Below are 23,410 nucleotides of genomic sequence, written 5' to 3'. Positions count from 1 at the left end.
CCAGACCCCTTTACAGATGGTTGTGAGCCACCATGTGGTTGCTGGGAATTGAACTCAGGACCTTTGGAAGAGCAGGCAATGCTCTTAACCTCTGAACCATCTCTCCAGCCCCCACGGACAAGCAATTCTAAGATTGGTTTCTGTAAATGCCGGGGTTGAACAAATAAATACACTGTGGTGCTGGAATTCTGGCTACTAGGAACGGAATGGAAAGCCTGGAAATGATGGCGGCCTTGTGGGCTAGACCTGAAAGTACACATATGAACTTTCCCATGAAACAAACAGAGAAATCCATGTGTAGCTACAGATTCAGGAGGAAATGTAGCTGACTTAGTCTTTACATGTGCACAACCACCATTTCCCAGCTCAGAGAACACCAGCAGCGTGAATATACACACTGCTCAGTTTGCTTGGTGGGGCTGGGGATGGAGCCCAGGGCCTTCTGCAGGCTAGGCAGGCATGTAAACCAGCTACACTCCACCTCTCCACACACATGCACACACACTTGTCTACCACAATCCCGCAACCAAAGCATCAACGATGCTATATGTGTGCAGGGTGCTGGTCACCAAGCCCAGATCTCCAGCCTGCTTGATAAGCACTCTGCTGCTGAATCTACTCCCAGCTCCAGATGTTGATTTTTAGCTATACCGTCTCCATTGGGTTAGGATTCTCCTTTAAAAAAAAAAAAAATCCAGGGCTGGAGAGATGGCTCAGAGGTTAAGAGCATTGCCTGCTCTTCCAAAGGTCCTGAGTTCAATTCCCAGCAACCACATGGTGGCTCACAACCATCTGTAATGGGGTTTGGTGCCCTCTTCTGGCCTGCAGGCATACACACAGACAGAATATTGTATACATAATAAATAAATAAATATTTAAAAAAATCCAGTCCGGTATGGAGACACCAGTTTAAAGCCCAGCACTTGGGAAGCAGGGCTTGGAGGAGGATCAGGAACTCAGGGCTATCTTGACAGAAAGTGCTGATTCCAGGGAAGGGGCAGAGGAAGCAAACAACGAACAAGAATGGAGTGTTTTGTCAGAAGTTGAAATACACTCTATTCATGAAGGACATATGGAAGAAGGGATAGCAGACAACGTGGAGGGAACCATCGGCAGGATCTGGGTTAGCCTGAGATAAAGGCAGCACCAGCACCAGCACCAGCTAGTCTGTGCCCACTGTGTAAAAAACCACCAGAAGAGACGGGAAACCACCCAGAGTACAATCACTCGTCGGTGCAGGGCAGCTGGGGATGGATACTAGGGATGCTGGGTACACTGAACCACCTGGGGAAACTGTAGTAAGTCAGGAACTGCCTCTGGCAGCTCAGGCTAGCGTAGGCAGTCTGAATGGAACCTGTGTATTCCAGGTTCCAGAATTCAAAGTCTCGAGTATTTCTGTTTTGTGAAAATCAGGATCTGGGATAGCCGAGGGTGGGTGGCCTCAAGCTCACTATGTAGCCATGGCTAGTTTTGAACTTCTGATCAATCCTCCTGTCTCCATCTGCCAAGTGCTGATCACAGTGTGCACCACCACACCCAGAGGAAGGAAACATAATGGGGGAACGTACTGGATGCCCAGTGTTCAGAGTTCAGTACCAGGGACAGGACCAATCACACTGAGAGTTGGGAGCACCTGGCATCTGACAACTCTGAGAATGTACCCTGAGTTTACTCATAGCAATCCAAACCCAGGGCCACTAAAAACATTGCCTCTGCTGGGCAGTGGGCTCTCAAAAACTCTGAGTTCGAGGCCAGCCTGGTCTATAAAGCAAGTTCCAGGGCCCAGTGGTGGTGGTGCATGCCTTTAATCCCAGTACTCGGGAGACAGAGACAGGAGGATCTCTGTGAGTTCGAGGCCAGCATGTTCTACAAGAACTAGTTCCAGGACAGGCTCCAAAGCTATAGAGAAACCCTGTCTCAAAAAACAAACAAACAAACAAACAAACAAAAGAAGCAAGTTCCAGAACAGATAGGGCTGCTACACACTGAAACCCTGTCTTGTCCCCCCCTTCACACACGCACACACGCTCACAAACACACACGTACACACAAAAAACTGTAGCTTTCCAAAACATAAGGACAAAGAATGATGGGGGAGGGGCGTGGTGGCCTATGCCTATAATCCCAGTACTTAGGAGGCAGAAACAGGACTGCTCAAATCTAAACCAGTTTGAGTTACACAGAAAATGTCAGGCCAGTCTGGGCTACCATGTGAGCCTCTGTCTTAAAACACAAAACACGGGCTCAGCAAGAAAGTTCAGCTGGAGGCTGGAGAGATGGCTCAGTAGTTAAGAGCTTTAATGCTCTCGCAGAAGACCAGGGTCTGGTTCCTAGCACCCACATGGTGGCTCATGACCATATGTGACTCGAATTCCAGATGCCAATATCCTCTTGTGGCCTCACTGGGCACCAGCCATGTCTGTAGTGCACAGTCACACAGGCAAACACCACACACATAAATAAATGACTTGGCAACTGAAGGGGCTTGCCTACCAGGACGCGATGACCTGGACTGAATTCCCAGAATTCCTATGGTGGAAGGAGAGAACTGACTCCTGCAAACTGTCCTCTGACCACCACCCCGCCTCTCTCACACACACACAGATGCACATACACACAGATGCGTGCACACACACACACTCTCACACACACAGATGCACATACACACACAGATGCGTGCACACACACACTCTCTCTCACACACACACAGATGCACATACACACAGATGCGTGCACACACACACACACACTCTCTCTCTCATACACACACAGATGCACATACACACAGATGCACACACACACACACACACACACACACACACACACACTCACAGAGGAATAAATACATCTAATAAAAACTAGAGTTGGTGAGATGGCTCAGCCAGTTAAGGTACTGGCTGCCAAGCCTGAGCCCCGGTGGGTAAAGGGGAGACTCCCACAGTTTTCCCTTGACCTCCACAGGTGCTCTGTAACTTATGTGTGTCCCACACCCTAAGATAAATGAATGATAAACAAACACCAGCAGCGAACACATGAGACTCTTGTAGGTTTTAAAGCATGCAGTGAGACTACACATTGCCTTAGACTACACACACCACAATGAAATGATTTTCCCTTCCTTCGCTATCAGGGGTGTTGCTGAGAAGTGGGACCAACTGTGAACACAGCCTGCGTGACCAGGCTTCTTTCCTGACCTGGGAGCTGCCAGGCAGGTGCTGGGAACTGAACTCAAGTCCTTTGCAAAAGCAGTCAGTGTTCTTAACTGTTGAGCCATCTCTCCAGCTCCTATTTTTATGGTTTTAAACTCTATGTGTGAAAGCCTGCTAAAGAAAGGTAAAAAGCCTGCTAAAGAGAGGACAGGAGCTGAGGATCACATTAAAGTGTTTCAGCAACAATCCCTGTATGGCTTTACCAACTGTGCAGGCTCAGGTACCGGTCAAAGAAGAGTGCTCCTGACCACCCCCATGTGACTATTTCTGAGTGGCAGAGCCCCTGAGTGTCCAGGTGGCTCACAAGCAGCAGCCACATCCATCCAACTGAAATGTTCATATGGCTTGGCTGCCGGCTGATGATCTTTCGGGAAGTGTCCCGATCCTGAAGGTTCTGGTCTTCCCAATGGATTAATCCTTGATGGGTTCATAATCTGATGGTATCACTGGGAGTCTCAGGACAGTGCCTGGGGAAGATACAGCTTGTCTCCCAGGAACTCCATGGTATGGTGAATTTATTATTATCCAATTTCACTCACGAAAATAAAGTCTGCAGCGATGACTTTACTGGCTGCATGTCATACATCTCATAAAGCCTCGATTCATATTCAAGAATTGAAAAATACACATACCGCATTTATTTGTGTGTGTTTATGTGTGTACAAGTGCATTTATTTGTATGTGTTTATACGTGTGTGTGTACAAATACATTTATTTGTATGTGTTTATACATGTGTGTGTGTGTGTGTGTGTGTGTACAAGTGCATCTTTGTAGTACTTTTATGTCAACTCAACACAAGCTGGAGTCATCTGGGAAGTGGGCGCCTCACTTGAGGAACTGCCTCTATCAGATGCCTGGAGGCATGTCTGTGGGACATTTTCTTGATTGTTAAATGATATAGAATGGCCCAGCCCACTGTGGGTGATGCCATCCCTGGGCATGTGGTTCTGGGCATATAAGAAACGAAACTAGCTAAAAAAACCTTTAATCCCAGAACCCTGGAGACAGAAGCAAGTGGATCTCTATGAGTTTGAGGCCAGCCTGGTCTCCATAGTGAGTTCCAGGACAACCAGAGCTATGTAGTGAGACCATGTCCCAAAACAAACAAACAAACAAAGAAAAAATAAAAAGAAAGAAAGGAAGGGAAGGAGGGAGGGAGGAAGCTGAGCAAGCCATGGGGAACAAGCCCCTAAACAGCATTCCTCCATGGCCTCTGCATTGATTCTTGTTTCCAGGTTTCTGTTTTAAATTATAACACTGACTTCCCTCAGGGATAGACGTGACAGGGAACGGTAAGCTGAATAAACCGTTTCCTCCTCAGGCTGCCTTTGGTCCTGGTGTCATCTCAGCGACAGACAGTAAGCCAGCACTGTGTGTCAACGTCAGGGGGTGACTTTGCGAGGCGGTTCTCTCCTATGCTGTGGTTGTCAGGCTGACCCAGCTCACTGGCCCCAAACCCCATTTGATCCTAGGGTCTTCACTCTATACTGCAGTGCCCCACTGGCTGAGAAACTCCCCTTAAGAAGGAAGAACAGCCAGGCGGTGGTGGTGCACACCTTTAATCCCAGCACTCGGGAAGCAGAGGCAGGTGGATCTCTGTGAGTTCGAGGTCACCCTAGTCTACAAGAGCTAGTTCCAGGACAGGCTCCAAAGCTATAGAGAAACCCTGTCTCGAAAAACCAAAAAAAAATAAAGTGAACATGAACAATCAATCAACCGTAAATTGAAAAGCTGAAGTTAATAGGTAAACTTCGCCTAAGGTGAAGCAGTACTTGATCCATGCTGTGATGGACACTGACCTGACAGAAGAACTGTGGCTGAGCTCCTGGTGTGCTGCTGAAAGTGCTGGTAGGTTTGGAAGAAGAGACGGGAAGACGATGGGGCACACTGACGGGTACCGAAGTCCTGTTTTGTTGTGTCAGCTGGTCTCCCGTGAAGTTTGATCCCGATGTCCCAGACTGCACTGTGGACCCAAGACTGGGATGCGCAGTGCTGGCTGAGCTGACAGCAGGGAACCGGGTAGACCCTGCCATGCTGGTCACCGAGGGCATGGCGGGAAAGCCTGGTCTTCCTTGGGAAGCGCTGCTCTGCCCCGGGGACAGGTGTAATACAGTTGGCGAGGACCGCTGCAAGGGCATCTGCCCTCCGGCCATCTGAGGGGACGCATGATTGACGATCACGGGACTGCCAGAGGTGGCAAAAGTCTGCCCAGACACCAGCTGCACAGCGGTGTTCTGGTTGTTAAGCATCTGTCCAGAGTACGGTTGGTTGGTCCTGAGCATGTTAGAGGAACTCCTATTCAACATGACATGCTCGGAGGCCACTTGGCCAGAGATGAGCTGCGAGGGCTGACTCTGAAGAAGTTGCCCGTTTATGGTCTGGACGTGGTGTACCGAGTTGGAGCTGACGGAAAGGCTTGTAGGTATAAGGAACTGACTTTGGGGGGTGTGAGACTGGCCCATGGGGGAATGAATGACGATACTACCCCCTGCACTACTCACGGCCTGGGAGGTGACAGGCTTCCTCGTGTTCTGTTGGTTGACAATGTTCACAGACATGTGTGGACCAACCACGGAGCCCTGGGGCGAGCTTGCGGAGGCGAAGGAGACCCCTTGCTGTACATGGTGCTGCTGAATCCCCAGGCTGTTCACATTGTACGTATTCTGCTGACCCATCTGGATCGGCTTTGGCTGGATATTAATTGGGACTTTATTTGAATTTGGTGCGAGACCCCTCTGAATAATGATGTTATGCACAGGTAAAGATGCCTGAAAATTTGTGCTGTTAAATGGAACGGTGACAGGCTGTGCTACCGGACTGGAAGTGGAGTTCCCAAACAACGAGTTGCCGTTAGGAGTCTGTCTGTGAACCAGAAGTCCTCCGCTCACATTGCTTGGGGTTTGCTGCCCACTGCCTTTTAATATGATCTGCGAGCCATCTAGATTATTAATTGTCATCATGGAAGGCTGATTACCAAATGACCCGATCAGCTGTATTTGCCCAGAGCCGCTGATCTGGCTGCTGTTGGGCAAATGCTGGCTGGGAACGCTGATCCCCACGTGCTGCATAAAGCCATGCTGCACGCCCACTGTATTGCTTGCGAACGACGGTCCCACAGGTACGTGTGTCACCCCGACAGGCTGCAGAGTCTGACCTGAGTAATTAGAAACGTTAGAAGCCTGAGTAAAGGATGCTGATGAGGAAGGATGAAGCTGAGCTTGTGCAAACTGCTGGCTTGAGCCTACGCTGGCATCCAGGTACGCCTCTTGGGCCAGCGTCTGCTCAGTGATATTAGCCTCCTGCAAGGATTTCTGAAGAATGTCAAAGGGTTGGTCCTCGCCGAGATCGGGAAGAGGAGAAGACTCGAGTTCATCTTCAAGAAACTGAAGGCTACTTGAAAGTGGCAGTCCATCACTGGGCCCTTCTCCAAGCTGGTCACTTACACCTTTGAGGGACGACTTAGGGTCAGCGTTCTGAAAAGCAGAAGCAGTGCATTACAAAACACATTGAACCTTCAGAAACAAGCACACAAATCTCACGCTGGAATGAATGTAAACACAGCTTAATGAGAGGCTTTCAAGGCACACCATGTTTTCATTTGCTGTTACAGGCTGGTCTCGAACCGGCGGTTCTCCTGTAAGACCAACTCTCTCCAAGCTGCCTGCCCTGTCTTTCCTATTTTATTTCGTTGCTTTGACAGATTATTTTATAGGGAACATATAAGAAGGAGGATGAGGTGTGGCAAATCACACTTGCAGCCTCAGGACCAAAGCTCAGGCCTGCTAAGAATTTGAGGTCAGCTTGGACTGTGTTAGCAAGTGTGAGGCTAACCGGGGCTAAACTGTGAGACTGTCTCACACATAAAGAAAACCTGCTGGTGGCACGGCCTTTAATCCCAGCACTCTGGAGGAAACTTCAAGGTCAGCCTGACCTATACAGTGAGTTCCAGGCCAGCCAGGACTATAGAGAGTAAGACTCGCCTCAAGAACACAACAAGAAGAGATGCAGAAGGTGGACAGATGACAAGACCTAACTAAGGACACTGTGGCCATCGCCTTAATGTTTCCGAGCTGCGGCATTAAGCTTTTCTTTCCGTTCTTTTAAATTTTTTTTACTTTTTTTTTCTGTTTTTTTTTTTCAAGACAGAGTTGCTCTGTGTAGCCTTGGCTGCTCTTGAACTCAGACATCCGCCTGCCTCTGCCTCCTAAATGCTGGGATCTAAGGAGTGCACCACTACACCTGGCTGGCTTTCTTTTTGGGGTGGGTGTGCTAAGTGAACCTAGGACCTCACTGGTATTACATGCATTTCCAGGAAACTTTGCTTTTGCGATTATTCCCAGACTAAGACTTGAGTGGGATTCAGACTCAGACCCAGATCCCATGATTATGGCAAATGGGCTTGAGCAGCTCTGGGTGTCGCTCTGCTCGTGGTCTAAGGTACCTACCACAGCCCCAGAAGACCAGACCAGACCAAAGTTAGTTCCAACGTAACATGGGTGCTGGCTTCACTTCCTGTAAATATTTACTTATTAACACTCAAGTAGTAAGCAAAATTATCTCAAACTAAAAACAAATGAACAACAATAACAAAACAAACCCAGGTAGCTCAAGTAAAAGCTGTCGTTTTCCAGATATGTACATGTGTGTTAGTTTTGTCCTCAAGGAGCCCCTGGGAACAAGCAATCTTCATAGAGATTGCAATGCAGACCCAGGAGGGGAGGCTGAAGACGGTAACGACAATTAAGACACCTACTCTGGCCAGTCATCTTCTGTGGGACAGATGGAAAAAGCTGTGAGGAAACAGCCGCTTAAATAAGAAATAATATGAAATTATTTAATACTACTGAAATGCATACACACAGAGAGTTAAGACAGTAATTAATATATTTATTCATGTTAATTTGCTGCTCTCGGGATGGAACCCAGGGCCTCACGCATGCAAGGCAAGTAAGTGCTCTATCACTGAGCTACCCCTCAGCCTTAGGAAGTAATCCTGCTGTGTGTACTATACTACAATTAAAAAAAAAAAGTTAAGCCGGGCGGTGGTGGCGCACGCCTTTAATCCCAGCACTCGGGAGGCAGAGGCAGGCGGATCTCTGTCTCTGTGAGTTCGAGACCAGCCTGGTCTACAAGAGCTAGTTCCAGGACAGGCTCCAAAGCTACAGAGAAACCCTGTCTCGAAAAACCAAAAAAAAAAAAAAAAAGTTAAAAATAATTTGATCGGGCTGGAGAGATGGCTCAGTGGTTAAGAGCACTGACTGCTCTTCCAGAGGACCTGGGTTCATTTCTCAGCATCCACATGGCAGCTCACAGCTGTCTGTAACTCCAATACCCTCACACAGACAAATGTGTACATAAAATAAAAAAATTAAATATTAAAAAAAATTTGATCAAAAACAAATATTCTTAGGTGTGATGGTGCATGCCTTTAATCCCAGCCTTTGGGAGGCAGAGGCTGGCAGATGTCTGTGAGTTCAAAGCCAGCCTGGTTGACAAAGCCAATTCCAGGAAAGCCAGGACTGTGAAGAGAGACCCAGTTTCAAACAAACAAGCAAACAAACAAGCAAAAAAAAGTATTTTGATTTGCAAAATGTTAACAATTCTGAGTCCTTGGCTAACAAGATGTTAGAGGCTGAACGGTTAGAGCTAGACAGAAAAGTGAGGCAGGGCCACCTCACAGGGAATCTTCAAGAATCATGGGGGCAGCAAGTGAGAGCAGCATCAAAGCCGAAATCGAGCAGCGTGGCTGGCACCTGTGGCTCTAGCATGCAGAAGACGAAGGCAGAGAACTGCTGAGGTCCTGCAGCAGTACAGGATGAAATCAACCTCAGCAGAAAAGAGGGGCTGGGGTGTAGCTCAGTGGGGAGAGCGTTTGCCTAGCACACATGACGTCCTGGATTGAATCCCTAGTACCACAAGAAGAATCAAAAGGTCATGTAGGCACAAGTCTTCCAGGGCATGAGCTGTGAGGCCTTGTTGCTGCCAGAGCAGGTCAAGGGGTCTTGCATGATGGCATCAGCTAACACCTCGAGAGACCTGAAAGACCTGAGCATGCCCACAGACTCGGCACGCCCCCGGGGTTCTGGGCGTGCCCACAGACTCTCATGCCACCGGGTTTTCTAGATGAGGGACAGAAAGACTGTGGTGGTGGAGCGAGCCCGTCTGCTGACTGCAGGGACCACTGTGAGACAGTCTCCTACTGAGGAAACTGGACAGCACTGAGATGACCAGCACCGAGGAGTGGCACAGGACAGATGTGGGCAGCCCACAGCACACCATCACCTGGAGAAGAAGAATGGAATGGAAAAGACCAAGGTAATAAACAGTGATTCCCCTTCTGTGTGTGCGTGTGGCGTGTGCAGCATAAAGCACACGTGGGCCCAGGTGTGCATGAACAACAGAAGATGTCCGCTGTCCTGCTCTAGTGCCCTCTGCCTCACTGCCTTAAGTGGAGCCCGGCTGGCACCAGGAAGTCTCAGCAACCCCAGCACTGGGGTTATTGGCACTTCTGCAGCCAAGTCTGGCTTTTTCTGTGGGTCTTGGGGATTTGAACTCGGGCCCTCACTCTGGCACAGCATGCGCTCTCACCGACTGAGCCGGGTCCCCAGGCCTCTAAACCCCACAGTTCCCACCCTGTCGGAATTCTCCTAGAGCTCAACAACACAGGCTCCAGATGCTGGGGCCTACCTCAGAGTCCCAGCTATGGACTTCATGGCTGTGCAATTTAGGCCGAGTAAAAACCTCTCTGTGCCTTAGCCTCCTTGTCTACAAAACAGAGCCAATGGTAAAACTACTTCCTGGAGGTGCTGTGAGCGTTCAATGAAGTTCATCCAAGTCCTCAGTGACAGGGACATACTATACCCTCAATAAGCATTAGTTATCACTGTTCTCTTGCTTCAGGTTAAAATTATTGTAAGTAATTATAATTAAAAAGTGTCCTGAAGCTGCCATCCTACTATGCCTTCTGCATATACAACACCGGGGCCATTTCAGAGGACTGAAATGTAGGCCCAGAGAGACAGTTCAGAGGGTGAACTGCTGCCCCGCCTGAAGAACTGAGTTCTGAGAGAACCGACTCATGGTTGTTGTCCTTCTGATCTCTGCATGTACATATGGGTGCACGTATAACCCCTCCCCGATATACATACATAAAATAAATGTTAAAAAAAGAAATTGATTAAAAAATAATAAAAGAAATTTGGTTATATAAGCCTGACTTATATAACCAAAGAAAACACTGACATAATTAACAGATTTTTCCTCTCCTGTAAATTACGAGAGGGGATGATTCTTTTTGGGTTTTTTTTTTTTTCTCTAATTTTCGAGACAGGGTTTCTCTGTGTAGCTTTGTGTGGTCTGTCCTGGAACTCGCTCTGAAGACCAGGCTGACTTTGAACTCACAGATCCGCCTGCCTGTCTCCTGAGTGCTGGGGTTAAAAGCGTGAGCTAGCACCGCTGGCCAAGGCACTGATTCTTTCACGCTAGGAAGGCAGTGATTCTCAGTGCATAGGGATTCTCTGAGACAGAAAGCTTTGGCTATCTCTAATACCCACCGTGGAATTGGCGAAGATTGAATTTGAGTTAGCTGCAGGATAGCCGGTGCCCGTCAGGTCATCGCTGCTCTGTAAGGGGAGAAGTCAACACGGTGGTTACTGGCAGGGCTGGAGGGACAGAAGCCATGTCTGTGAGACACTTGAGAGTCACTTACTGGTTTATTACTAGGTCCGTGCAGAAAATAATTCAACGCTTGTGGGTCTCTAGAACAGAAAGAAAAGGAGGGAAAACAAATAAATACTACTACTTATATTTAAATATGTTGTTGATAGCCGGGTGGTGATGGTGCACGCCTTTAATCCCAGCACTTGGGAGGTAGAGGCAGGTGGATCTCTGTGAGTTTGAGGCCAGCCTGGTCTACAAGAGCTAGTTCCAGGACAGGCTCCAAAGCTACAGAGAAACCCTGTCTCGAAAAAAAAGAAAGAAAGAAAAGAAGAAGGCAAAAAGCAAACGACATTTTTAGCTTTAGCAAAATCTCCCTATTTTAAGTAATTTCTTCATTTCTGCCTCTGCTTCAGCCCCAGGGACTGAACTCAGGACCTGGTTTGTGTAGGCGAGCCCTCTAGCAGTAAGAAACACCCTGGCTTGGCATCTTGGGACTTAAAACAAAACAGGAATAGATTACTGAATTATGATGCATATGTGAAACTATCTCTTTTGCCCCTCTTATCTTTTATGTGAAAAGCCCAGGAGCTTTCAAGATCCCCCACTGCGCTGCTCTGTGCCTCACACCCGACCCAGGGCCACCCTGGATTCAGAGTCGGCATCTTACCCAATAAGATCGAGGAGACACGAGTCATCATCATCGTCCATGACAACTGCAAGGCAAGAGAGAGGGTCAGTCTGAGGAGCGGGCGCCCGGCAGTGAGGACGCAGCAGAAAACGTGACACCTGCACTCTCCTGTCAGAGTAGCTGGCATGGTATAAGCTCTCCTTTAGCTGACTATCATGTATGTCATCTGAAAAATGCTGGGGCCGGTGGGCCCAGTGCCATCTGCCAGGAGTCCCAGGTGCTCAGGAAGACTGAGTAGAGAGAACTTGAGTTCAAGAGTTCAAGGCCAGCCTGGGCAACAGCAAGACCCCAGCTCAGAAATAAATGAAGAGTAACTAAGCAAGCAAGCCGGGCTTGGTAGTACACCTGTGATCCCAGAAGTTGGGAAGTAGAGAAAGGAGGATCAGGAGGTGTAGGCCAGCCTGGGCTACATGTGACCCTATCTCAAAAACAAAGCCAATAAAAATAATGGTAAGATATATAAAATTTACAGTTACTTCAAGTTTTTGACTGAAATTGCTTTTTCTATAGTTTTCAACTTATAGGTAAAAGGAGTCTAGAAAAATCTAAGCTAGCTGGCAGCAACCTCGCGCGCATGGCTTCCCTACCGGACTATAAAGATAAAGAATGACTCCATCAAGTGTAGAATGAGCACGGTGGGAGGGCAAACTTTGCTTTAGTAAAGCTCTCACAGGCTGAGTCTTTCAGTTTAGATGCTTCTAAACACGGAGCGCAATCTAGATTTCTCAACATATTTTGGTGATATCTGGGAAGGCAGGAAGCGGCTTCTCCCCACTTTTGGAGACAGAACAGGAGGCCCTGCACGGCGGACAGTGATACAGGCTCTGGCCATGGGGCCTGGGTGCTTCCCAGGGCAGCAACACTGTCTAAGTTCAATGCTGAATAATCCACAGCTGGGCTGAGAATGCTTAACATAGAAAATCTCCAGCAGAAGTTCACCCCAGCCCAGAGCTCCCTCTCCCTGCCTGCAGCAGCCCCAAGCATGGCCAGCACAGCTCTGGCCCAGACAGTAACAACTGAATAAATTCCAGGAGCGGTTCTCCCCCGAGGGCCAGTCAACTTACACTAGTGATCCGACACCTGGCAACCCTGCCTCTCACCCATTTCAAGCCATGCGTGGAATAATTTACATCACAGAACGCCAGGGCCAAGAATTCTGGAGCGGTTGGAAAGGGCAGTTGTGAACGGCAGTTGGACAGAGGAATGAAATCCTGAAGAGATGCCCAGAGGAGGGGCATGCCCAGCCACAGCAGAGGAAGGAAGAGTCCTACAGGGAGTTTTTTCCCTGTTCAACCTCCCTTCTCCCTTTGGTTCCCCCAGATCAATCCCTCCCGCCACAGGGAAGAGCACGGAAGGGTAAGTGCTCCTGACGAGGGACCTGCCTGGGCAGCTGGGTTTGCTGGGCTGAGCAGACCCCAGAGTGAGGAGAGTGAGAGGGAAGAAGGAAGGAGGGGAGTGGGAGGCCTGTCCTGGAGTTCAGCGCCGATGGCTGAAACTCACAACAGCCAAGGGAAACGGGCTCTTTAGCACCCGGGCTCAAGTTATTTGAGGTCATGCTGGCACAAACGTTCCTGAACACACGACTTCTGGAAACAGGAAAACTATCATCAAAGGGATATGCCAATCTGGCACACGAGCCAGGCACGGTAACACACATGGGTATTCTCAGCACTTGGCAGGCAGAGGCAGCAGACTTAATGCAAGGACAGCCTGGTCTACTTAGTGAATACCAGGCCAGCCACGGCTACATAAAAACCTGCCTCAAACAAATACCACAAAACAGAAAACATATACACAAAAGAAATCCATAATACATCCTGATATCAAACATGCATTAGCTCATATTATAAACCACACCTCATTTCCCAAACATCACTACCACATGAAATAAACTGTCCAATTATTTTATTATCCTAATGTTTGCCTTTTTTGTTTGTTTTGAGACAGATCTCTCACTGTATCCCTGGCTGGTTTAGAACTCAATATGTAGACCAGGTTGGCTTCAAACTCCCCTTGGCCTTCACCTGAGGTTAACATACATATCACATATAGTTCTTCTAAACTTAATATGTAAAGCTGAGAACAGGCCTCAGTGGGACAGCACATGGGAAGCACACAAGATGCTAAGGTTTGTTCTCAGCATCACAAAAAATGAAGTGTCTAAGGCTCTGTCTGATACAAATGAAAACTGTGAATGAGGAGGCTGAGAGACGGCTCAGCTGGCGAGAGTTTTATTCTTAGCAGCCACAGAACAAGCTGGACATGGTGGCACACACTGGTAACTCCCATGCTGGAAGCACAGAGACAGGGGGATGCGTGGGCTCACCGGCACAACTCACAAGCTCCAGGTCCCAGTGAGAGACCCTGTCTCAAAAAATAAAGTGGATGACTACACATACACACACGCACGCACACACACACACACACACACACACACACACACACACACACACACAGCATGAGAAAAACCTACCTCCCCAAAACATGTCCACCCCTTTCCCTGTTTCTCTGCCTCCCTGCTGACACCCTTATCCAGCTCCTCTACTTGAAAGACGCTGTGTGGGTAACTTGGTCCTAAGGTGAACCACAGGGGTCACTCCCACCAGCACCAGGAGCACAAGCTGATAACGGGGATGAGACCAGGAGTCTCAAATGTGCTGAGCAAGCACCCTACCCCAGCTCATTGTATACTCTCCCTTACCAAACCAAAGGGGTTCATCAAACAGTGCCAAGCAGGCAGGCAGCCTCTCTGGCTCACCCTGTGGGTAGAATGCTATGAGCCTTCACAGCCAGGGAACCCTGAGAATTCTATTTTGTAAAGGTCAGTGGATGGGAGCGGTGGCCCACATCTGTACTCCCAGCACTTTCAAGGCAGACTCAGGTGGATCTCTGTGAGTTCAAGGCCAGCCTGAGCTACACAGAGATCCTATCTCAAACAGCAGCAAAAGAAGGGCTTGAGGGACGTCTCAGTGGGTTGAGCCATCTGTCACAAGTCTGGCGGCCTGAATTTGGTTCACACAACACACAAAGGTGGGAGGGAGAGCTGACACCATGCAGCTGTCCTCTGACCTTTCTGTGCACTCCCCCCCAAAAAACAAAACAGAACTTTTCCCAACTGAAGATTTGTATGTATGAATGTTTTCCTGCAAGTGTACCTACATGTGTACCGCATGTGTGCGTGATGCCTGGACACACCAGAGGGGGGTGCTGGATCCCTTGGAACTGAAATTAAAGATTTAAAAAAATAATTTAGTTTTATTTTATTTGCATTGGTGTTTTGCCTCCATGTATGTCTGTGTGAAGGTGTCAGATCATGGAGTTACAGACAGTTGTTACCCGCCATGTGGGGTCTGGGAATTGAACTCTGGTCTCTGGAAGAGCAGTCAGTGTTCTTAATTGCTGAGCCATCTCTTCAGCCCCACCCCAAATTTAATTTTTTAACTAGCAAATATATTTGTTTAATATTGTGTGTGTATTAGTATGTGCATGCCATGACTTACGTGTGGTTCTTGCCTCCCACCATGTGAATAAAGGGATCAAACATCAGGCTTGTCAGAAGGGCTTTGACCCACTGAGCCACCCACCCCAGGACCATCCGGTGGGCTCACTCCCTTTGGATTCTTCCTTGGCTTCTGGACTTCTGTTGAGGTCCTCCCTCCCGTATGTACGGCCCCATGGTGACAGGACGGGCCCCTGACACCATGTGAACTTTGTAAGATTGTGTTGTGTGAAAGATGGAACCATCTCTGGGGGAGATTCCCAGACCATTGACTGGAGACTATTTCTTAGCCCAGGACAGGTGACAGCAACTCTAAGTGGCAGGACTGGTCCTAGGGGGAAGCAGGGAGGGGGAGGCAGAGGCAGAAGCTCTTACAAAGTTGGCTATATATCAAGTTTAAGGTCAGCCTGACTACCAGAGGCTCAGTCTCAAAACAACAGCAAAGCAGCATTTCAAGTTCACTACTAGCGAGCACACCACACCTGCGTGTTTCAAGCCCACTAGCGGAGTGCACCAGACCCGTGTGTTTCAAGCCCACTAGCGAGCACACCACACCTGCACGTTTCAAGTCCACTAGCGAGGGCACCAGACCCACGAGTTTCAAGCTCACTAGCGGAACGCACCAGACCCGTGTGCTTGAGAGTCTAGCTAGCTAATGGCAGTCAAACAATATTTGACCTTGGAAGGCTACAAATTTCAACTTCTTCACCAGGTGAACTTTGCAAAGATGAGTGGAACTGTTTCCCTCCCTATCTTGCTCTGCCTGGTGATGTTTTTTGATTGTTTTGTTTTGTTTTGTTTTTTTGGTGGCAGGGTCTCAGGCTGCCCTAGCTGTCTTTGAACTCGCCACGGAGCCAAGGTGAATCTGAACTCCTGATCTTCCTGACTCCACCTCAAGCCACCACACCCAGCTCTCTTTTCTTTCTTCCAAAAATATACCCTAGAGATGAAATCAAAAGACCACCAAAGAGCCAGCACAGCAGGCTAGCTCGTCAAAGTTCAGTGCCCTGGCTCACCTCTGGCACTGCCTGAACGGCAGCAGGTGGCGCCACCGAGAGACCTTGCTAGGTTGCAAACCGGTAGGACCCGAGTCTTCAGATCAAGTTTCTCAGCTGAGGCATTTACCCACAGCCTCAGGGTTGTTGCAGCTGTGATAAAGACCATGACCCAAAGCACCTTGGGCTTCTTCTGTTGGCTTACTCTTCCACATCCCACATTACTGAGAGCAGAAACTCAAGGCAGGACCCTGGGGACAGGTGCTGAAGAAGCCATGGAGGAGTGTGGTCAGTGGCTTGCCTCCTAGTGGCTCACTCAACCAGCACCAGCCTGGAGTGACAGTATCCACAGCGGAGTGCCTAACCCTCCCACATCAATTGTTAACCACGAAAATACCTACAATCTGACGGGGGCATCTTCTTAACTGAGGTCCCTCTTCCCAGACAACTCTAGCTTGTGTCAAACTCACAAGAACAAAACAAGAGCAAAACAAACAAAAACCAACCAGATGCCATTTTGCCATTTCTAGTTTTCTCCCCCCCCCCCCTTCCAATTTGAGACAGGGTCTCCCTATGTAGCCTTGGCTGTCATGGAACCTGATCTGTATGTAGAACAGGCTGGCCTTGAACTAACAGAGATCTGCCTGCCTCTGTTTCCGGAGTGCTGGGAGCAGAGCCGTGTGCCACTACAGCATGTATTTAAAAATATTTTTAAGAGCGGGGCGGTGGTTGCACACGCCTTTAATCCCAGCACTCGGGAGGCAGAGGCAGGCGGATCTCTGAGTTCGAGGCCAGCCTGGTCTACAAGAGCTAGTTCCAGGACAGGCTCTAGAAACTACAGGGAAACCCTATCTCGAAAAACAAAACAAAACAAAAAAAAATATTTTTAAGGTTTTAAAAATTATTACCATTATTTTATGTCTAAAATTCCTTTGCCTATATGTATGTCTGTGCACCATGTAGTTACATGTGCCCCAAGAGCTGAGAAGCCGGCATTTGTGGCACATGCATCTCAACACTAGGGAGTTATGAGGCCAGCCCAGGCCACACAGAGAAACTCTTATCTTTAACCAAAAAAAAAAAAAAAAAAAAAAAAAAAAAAAAAAAAAAAAAAAAAAAGCTCAGAAGGCAGCTTCAGGACTGGAATTCCAGGCAGTTGGGAACCAAACTTGGATCTTCTTAAACGCTAAGCCCTTAAGGGACTTATTTATTTGCTTGTTTGTGTATGTATGTATGCATGTCATATGTGATCAGGAGCCCATGGAGGTCAGAAGGGCACATCAGAGTCCTTGGAACTGGAGCAACAGATGGTTGTGAGTTACCATGTGGATGCTGGGAACCAAACCAGGGTCCTCTGCCAAAAAGCAAGTTTAACCACTGGCCCACTTTTTTTTTTTTTTACTATCTTTTATTTACTCTTTGATAAGTTCATAATGCATATATCTTAATAATATCTACCTCAACTCCTCCTTTCCACTCCCTCAAGACTTCCTCACTCCTATCTTCATCTCTATGTGTGTGTGTATGCATACATTAACACGCTGATTACAATCAACGCTGCCTGCTGGGATGGTCTGGTGTGCTGGGACTCAAACCTGGGTCCTCTGCACAAGCAACCGCTTAGTTGTCTCTCCAGCACCTGCTGTTGTTTTGAGACAGGACCTTACTATGTAGAGCAGGCTGGCCTCAAACTCCTAGCAATCATCCTGTTTCAGACTTTCCAGGACTGGGGTTACAGGCGTGAACCACCACAGCCTGTTGTTGTGGTGGTGGTGGTTGTTTTGTTACTGGTGGTGCCAGGGGATCACACTTCGAACTCTGGGTCATTTCTTTCTTCTTTTGTGTGTCTCAGCTGCTAATCTCACCCAATGGCTTCTCTTGTTTTCTTCCTTTTTGTCTTCTCTCTTTTCATGAGACAAAGTGTCATGTAGACCAGGCTGGACTCAGATGCAGTTTGTAACCCAGGGTGACCTGGGCTTCTGATCCTACTGCCTCCCCTTGCGAAGAGCTGGGATTACAGGTGCACCTCCACAACTGGTTCATCAGTGCTGGGGATGGACTTCAGGGCCTCGTGACAGGCATTCCACCAACTGAGCTATGTTCCCGGCCTTTTCAAACATTGTTTTCATCTCTAGTTTAGAGCTGTGTGTGTGTGTGTGTGGAAGGGTTCATGCGTGTGCGCGTGTGTGCGTGTACGCCAGAGGATACTCTCAGGTATTGTTCCTCATATACTATTGTCTGCTTTTATTTATTTTGATAGCATCTTTCACTGTCCTAAGGCTGGCCAAGCAGTTAGGCTGGCTGGAGAAGAAGTCTCAGGGATCTTCCTGTCTCTGCCTCTCCAGGGCTATGATTATAAGTGTGAGCCACTGTGATTGGCTTTTTTAGGGTCATGCACTGAAGATGTAACTCAGGTCCTTGTTTGCACTAGGTCTTTTTATTAAACCAACCTTCCTTCCTTCCTTCCTTCCTTCCTTCCTTCCTTCCTTCCTTCCTTCCTTTCTTTTTGGTTTTTCTCAACAGGATTTCTCTATAGCTTTGAAGCTTGTCCTGGAACTAGCTCTGTAGACCAGGCTGGCCTTGAACTCACAGAGATCCACCTGTCTCTGCCTCCCTAGTACTGGGATTAAAGGCGTGCGCCACCACTGCCTGGCCTAAACCTTCACTGTCCCTCTGTGGTCCCCATCCCACTGTGGTGCTGCAGATAGAAACCATGGCCTCAGACTTGAAGCACTTGCTCTGTCACTGAGCTGCATCCAGGCCCCTCCTCTAAGCTGTCATTTATGTAAAAGAGTGACCACTTCCCTCCACAAAGGCTGCTGTTTACGGTCTGCTCATTATGAGAGAGGCATTTCCTGCTACTTTGACCTCTGCTGACCCTTGACCCTTGCCTGGATGCCAGACACCTGGTTCCTTTTCTTCTTCGTTGTCGTCTCCTCCTCCTCCTCCTCCTCCTCCTCCTCCTCTTCTTCTTCCTTTTTGTTTTACTTTTTTGTTTGTTTGCTTTTTTGAGACTGTTTCTGTGTAGTTTTAGAGCCTGTGCTGGAACTTGATCTGTAGACCAGGCTGGCCTCAAACTCACAGAGATGCGCCTGCCTCTGCCTCCCGAGTGCTGGGATAAAGGTGTGCGCCGCCACCGCCCGGCTCAGACACTTGTTTCTATTACTATTTTTAAATACAGGGTCTCTAGTATCCAGCCTGGCCTCAAACTCAAATTATCTTCCTGCCTCAGTCTTCTGTGTGGCTGGGACTACAGGCAATGACCACCTCAGAGGTATACACTAAATTTATATTACCAGGTGCTGATCGATTTGTAATTAAAGCAGTTTTTTTTGTATGGGTGTTTTGCCTTGTGTATTGTTTGTCACGAGTGTCTGGTACTAGAGCAGGCCACAGGGACATCTGATGCAGATCTGAGGGTTGTGAGCCATCATTTGGGTGCTGAGAACTGAACCTGGGTCCTCTGCAAGAGTAACCACTGAGTCATCTCAGTATTTTTATATCCATATACATATTTTTTGGTCTAGGATATAATAATTTATTTAAAAACACTTTGATTCTTAATTTTTATTTATTTTGCTTTTGTTTTTTTAATTTTTGCTTTTTTTTTTTTGAGATAGTGTTTCTCTGTGTAATAGCCCTGACTGTCCTGGTATACCTGCTGGCCTTGAACTCACAGAGGTCCGCCTGCCTCTGCTGGGATTACCACTGCCCAGCTTTGCTGCTGTCTTTTGAGGCAGGGTCCTAGAACTCAGTATGTAGATCAGGCTGGTCTTGTGCTTACAGAGATCTACCGGTCTCTTCTTCCAGAGTGCTAGGTTTAAAGGCATGCACCACCATGTCTGACTGCTTTTACATTTTTCAACTGTATGTGTGCATGATGTATGTAGACATGTATAGGTCATGGCATTTATGTGGAGGTCAGAGAATAACTTTGCGGAAGTTGCTCATTCCTTCTACCTGTAAGTGGATTCTGGGGATCACTCTTAGGTCTTCAGGCTTGCACAGTTGGTTGGAAGGCACCCATCCTATTGAGCTCTTTTCCTTCCTACCCCCACTTTTTAAAGGCCTCGTGTAAACTAAGGTGATCTTGACTTTGCTATGAAGCTGAGAATGGTCTTGATTCCTGCTCTTCCTGCCTCTACCTCCAAAGTACTGGGATGGCAGGTGTGCGCCTCCACACCTGGTTCACGAGGTGCTGGGGACCCAGCCCAGGGTTCTACGTATGCTAGTCAGTCACTCTCCTAACTGAGCCACAGTCTCAGCTCAAGCTTTCTTCATTTTAATCTATTTGTTTTATTAATTCTTATTTAGTTACTTATTTATTTTCCTGTGTGTGTAGAGGTCGGGGACAGCCTAGGGAAATCTACTTTCTTCCCCACTGTGTGGATCCTGGGGATTGGTGGCAGGTAGGCACCTTTACCTGCTGAGCCATCTCACCAGTTATTGTTAATTTTAATAAAAGGTTAATTCCAACCTAATACTGAGGCCCGTCTGAGAACTTCACTTGATGCCCAATGAATTACACATTTTACTAGGTGCCCTGAGTGAGCTTCAGCTTTAATCCCTTTGGGTGGTTCTTAAGACATGGGGAGTTTTCCGACAGACAGGAAGTGATGGGCTGCTCAGTGGAAGATCGTTTGCCTAGATGTATTAGGAGCCTCTACGTTCAATCCCTAGGAACTGTCATAAAAAAAACCTGAAGAAAGAGGCACTGGAGGAGCTGGAGAGATGGCTCAGCAGTTAAGAGCATTGACTGCTCTTCCAGAGGACCCTGGTTCAATCCCCAGCACCCACATGGCAGTTCACAACTGTCTGTAACTCTAGTTACAGAGGATCCAACACCCTTACACAGACATGCATACTGGCAAAACACCAATGCACATAAAATAAAAATAAATAATTAAAAAAAAGGAAAAAAGAAAAAAAGGAAAGAAAGAAAGGAAGGAAGGAAGAGAAAGAAAGAAAGAAAGAAAGAAAGAAAGAAAGAAAGAAAGAAAGAAAGATAGAGGCACCGCATGTGCATTGTGCGCCCTGTGCAGCTCCCTGTGGACGATAGCCATCCCTCTGTGCTACGGCTGAATAGTGCCGGCACCGACGGCCTCATCACATTCATGTCCCCTTGCGATCACTGCCCTGTGCTGCCTCACATCCAGTGTCTAGAATCCATTGTTTCATAGACTATGTCCAATAAAGAATTACATTAACTTGTGCGTGCGTGCGTGCGTGCGTGTGTGTGTGTGTGTGTAGCATTGTAAGACTCAGTTCTCTCCTCCTACCACGCAGATGATGGATACTGAACTCAAGGATTCAGGCTTGGCGGCAAGCACCTATACTGACTGAGCCATCATGCTAGCTCGATTTTGCCCAAATTTTAACTGTTTCTTATGCAGTTAGATAAAGACACCAAGGCACTGCAGTTTTGTTCTTTTAATTTTTTAATACTTTATCTGTCTTTTGGGGGTATATGTGGTACACACATACAAGTGTTCACTAATTTGTGCACACGTGAAACTAGAGGACAACAGATTTCTTCACGTCTCTCCACCATATTTAAGATGGGTCTCTCACTAGAATTAGGAGCTTGTCATTTGGGCGAAGATGGCTGGCCGAGCTTCCAGGATCGGCCTGTCTCCATTCTGCCACATGCACAACACTTACATGCGTGCTGGGGATTTGAACTCAGGTCCTCATGTTTGCACAGTAAGTGCTCTTATCCACTAAGCTCTCTCAGCTCTCTATCCCTGCGTTCAATTTTAAGGTTTCAATGGGGAAAAAAACCATTTCAAGGGAAATGTACAGGGTTAGACGTGCTGAGCTGCTCCTGTGTACAATCCCCACACTTGGGAGGCCGAGGCAGGAGACTTGTCTAGAATTTGAGGTCAGCCTGGGTTACCTAGAAAGGAGTTTGTCTCAAAGAAACAAATGGGAGCTAGTGACCTCTGACTCCTCCCTCAGCAGGTGTGGTATTAGCTGCCACCCTGGAACCTCCACAGTGGGAGGAGTTCCCTCCTCCTGAAGGAAGTGTGCCACTGTGGAGGTGGGCTTTATGCTAAAGTCGCGTCCAGTGTCTCAGACCATTTCCTGTTGCCTGTGCATCAAGGTGTAAGAAGTCTGGGCTTCTTCTCTAGCACTGTATCTGCCTGTATGCTGCCTTGCTTCCCACAGGGGCAATGACGGATTCAACTCTGAAGGTGTAAGCTAACCCCACTGAATGTTGTCCTTATAAGCTGCTGTGGTCATGGTGTCTCTTCACTGCAACAGAATCCTAGGACAAACTTTTTTTTAGAGACAGGGTCTCTCTATATTGCCCTAGCTGTTCTGGAAGTCACTATGTAGATCAGGTTGGTCTTGAATCCGCCTCCTGGGTGAGATGACCAAGGGCGTTCCCACCACCCCAGCGTCAGGAGAAGCAGCACTTTCGTGTCGTTTAGGATAAAGCGCTGTCATCGTACTCCCTTGCTATATGGTGGGTCTGTAACTGCAGGACTTCACCTTCTGGGAAGCTCGTTGCTTCTAAGGAACTCTGCCTTTGGGACGAGGGACACGCAGGGACTCATTACCGAAGCGGACAAGATAGTTCAGTGGGTAAAGGTGCTTAGCGCACATGCCTAGCAACCTGAATTCCATCCCCAGAGTCAGCAGGAGGCGGGCGAGCCAGCTCCACACAGCTGTCCTCTGGCTCCACACTGGCACTGGAGCAGGCATGCCCCCCCCCCACCCCGCTCAGACGCACGTACAAACATGTGCAGCATGAAAGGGCTCCTCTTCTTGGCTGTGCTCCCCCAGCTTTCCCGGGTGAACTGCTGCGGCTGCAAGCCAGGTCTGGTCTAAGCACTCTGTCAGTAGGTGGGGGAGAGCAGATGGTCAGGACAGCTCCTGAGAGCCTTCCATCCCGGGCCTAGTTCATATTCTCATCTTATACTCTAAAATCACGAGGGGGGCAGGCAAGCAAGCAGGATCTTACAGAAGCTTAGAAGATAGTAGGTTGGTGACAGCAACAGCTCATTGTCTCAGCTGTTTCTCTAGGTCATCCCATTCCAAGTTAAGTGAAGCCATGATTGGCAAATACGTAGTCTAAGTCACTAAGTACAGCAATAAATCAGTATCTGGTAACTGGTATTTCCTACCTCATTCTACTTCAAACTCACTGGCTTTTGTGAAATAATAGCATTGTGTAAGTTAGAAAATAACATTGTTTATATTTTCAAAATTATAGTCTTCTGTAGTAGAAAGGAAAAATAAGGCCAGGTGGTGGCGCACACGCCTTTAATCTCAGCGCTCAGGAGGAAGAGGCAGGCAGATCCCTGAGTTCAAGGCCAGCCTGGTCTACAGAGTGAGTTCCTGGACAGCCAGGGC

General features: G+C 48.0%; 1 protein-coding gene across 5 annotated transcripts in view; it reads right to left on the bottom strand.

Moving 5' to 3' along the window:
• Bicral (BRD4 interacting chromatin remodeling complex associated protein like) overlaps positions 1–23,410 on the bottom strand; it is a 93,720-nt gene that overhangs the window by 23,875 nt on the left and 46,435 nt on the right. For 4 of the 5 annotated variants that reach the window (XM_038344135.1, XM_038344138.1, XM_038344137.1 and 1 more), the window contains exons 4-7: positions 11,537–11,582; positions 10,919–10,967; positions 10,764–10,832; positions 5,010–6,683 (exon numbers count right to left, since the gene is read on the bottom strand). In XM_038344135.1, the coding sequence (XP_038200063.1) occupies positions 5,010–6,683; positions 10,764–10,832; positions 10,919–10,967; positions 11,537–11,577 (1,833 nt within the window). In that variant the 5' untranslated portion in view covers positions 11,578–11,582. Of the gene's footprint in view, positions 1–5,009; positions 6,684–10,763; positions 10,833–10,918; positions 10,968–11,536; positions 11,583–22,791; positions 23,041–23,410 lie in introns of those variants that run through there. The other variant, XM_038344140.1, reaches the window with a different exon arrangement.

Source organism: Arvicola amphibius, chromosome 9 (genome assembly GCF_903992535.2).
Source record: "Arvicola amphibius chromosome 9, mArvAmp1.2, whole genome shotgun sequence".
Taxonomy (NCBI): domain Eukaryota; kingdom Metazoa; phylum Chordata; class Mammalia; order Rodentia; family Cricetidae; genus Arvicola; species Arvicola amphibius.
Note: the sequence above shows the minus strand (reverse complement) of the source record. Positions and strands in the feature narration are given on the sequence as shown.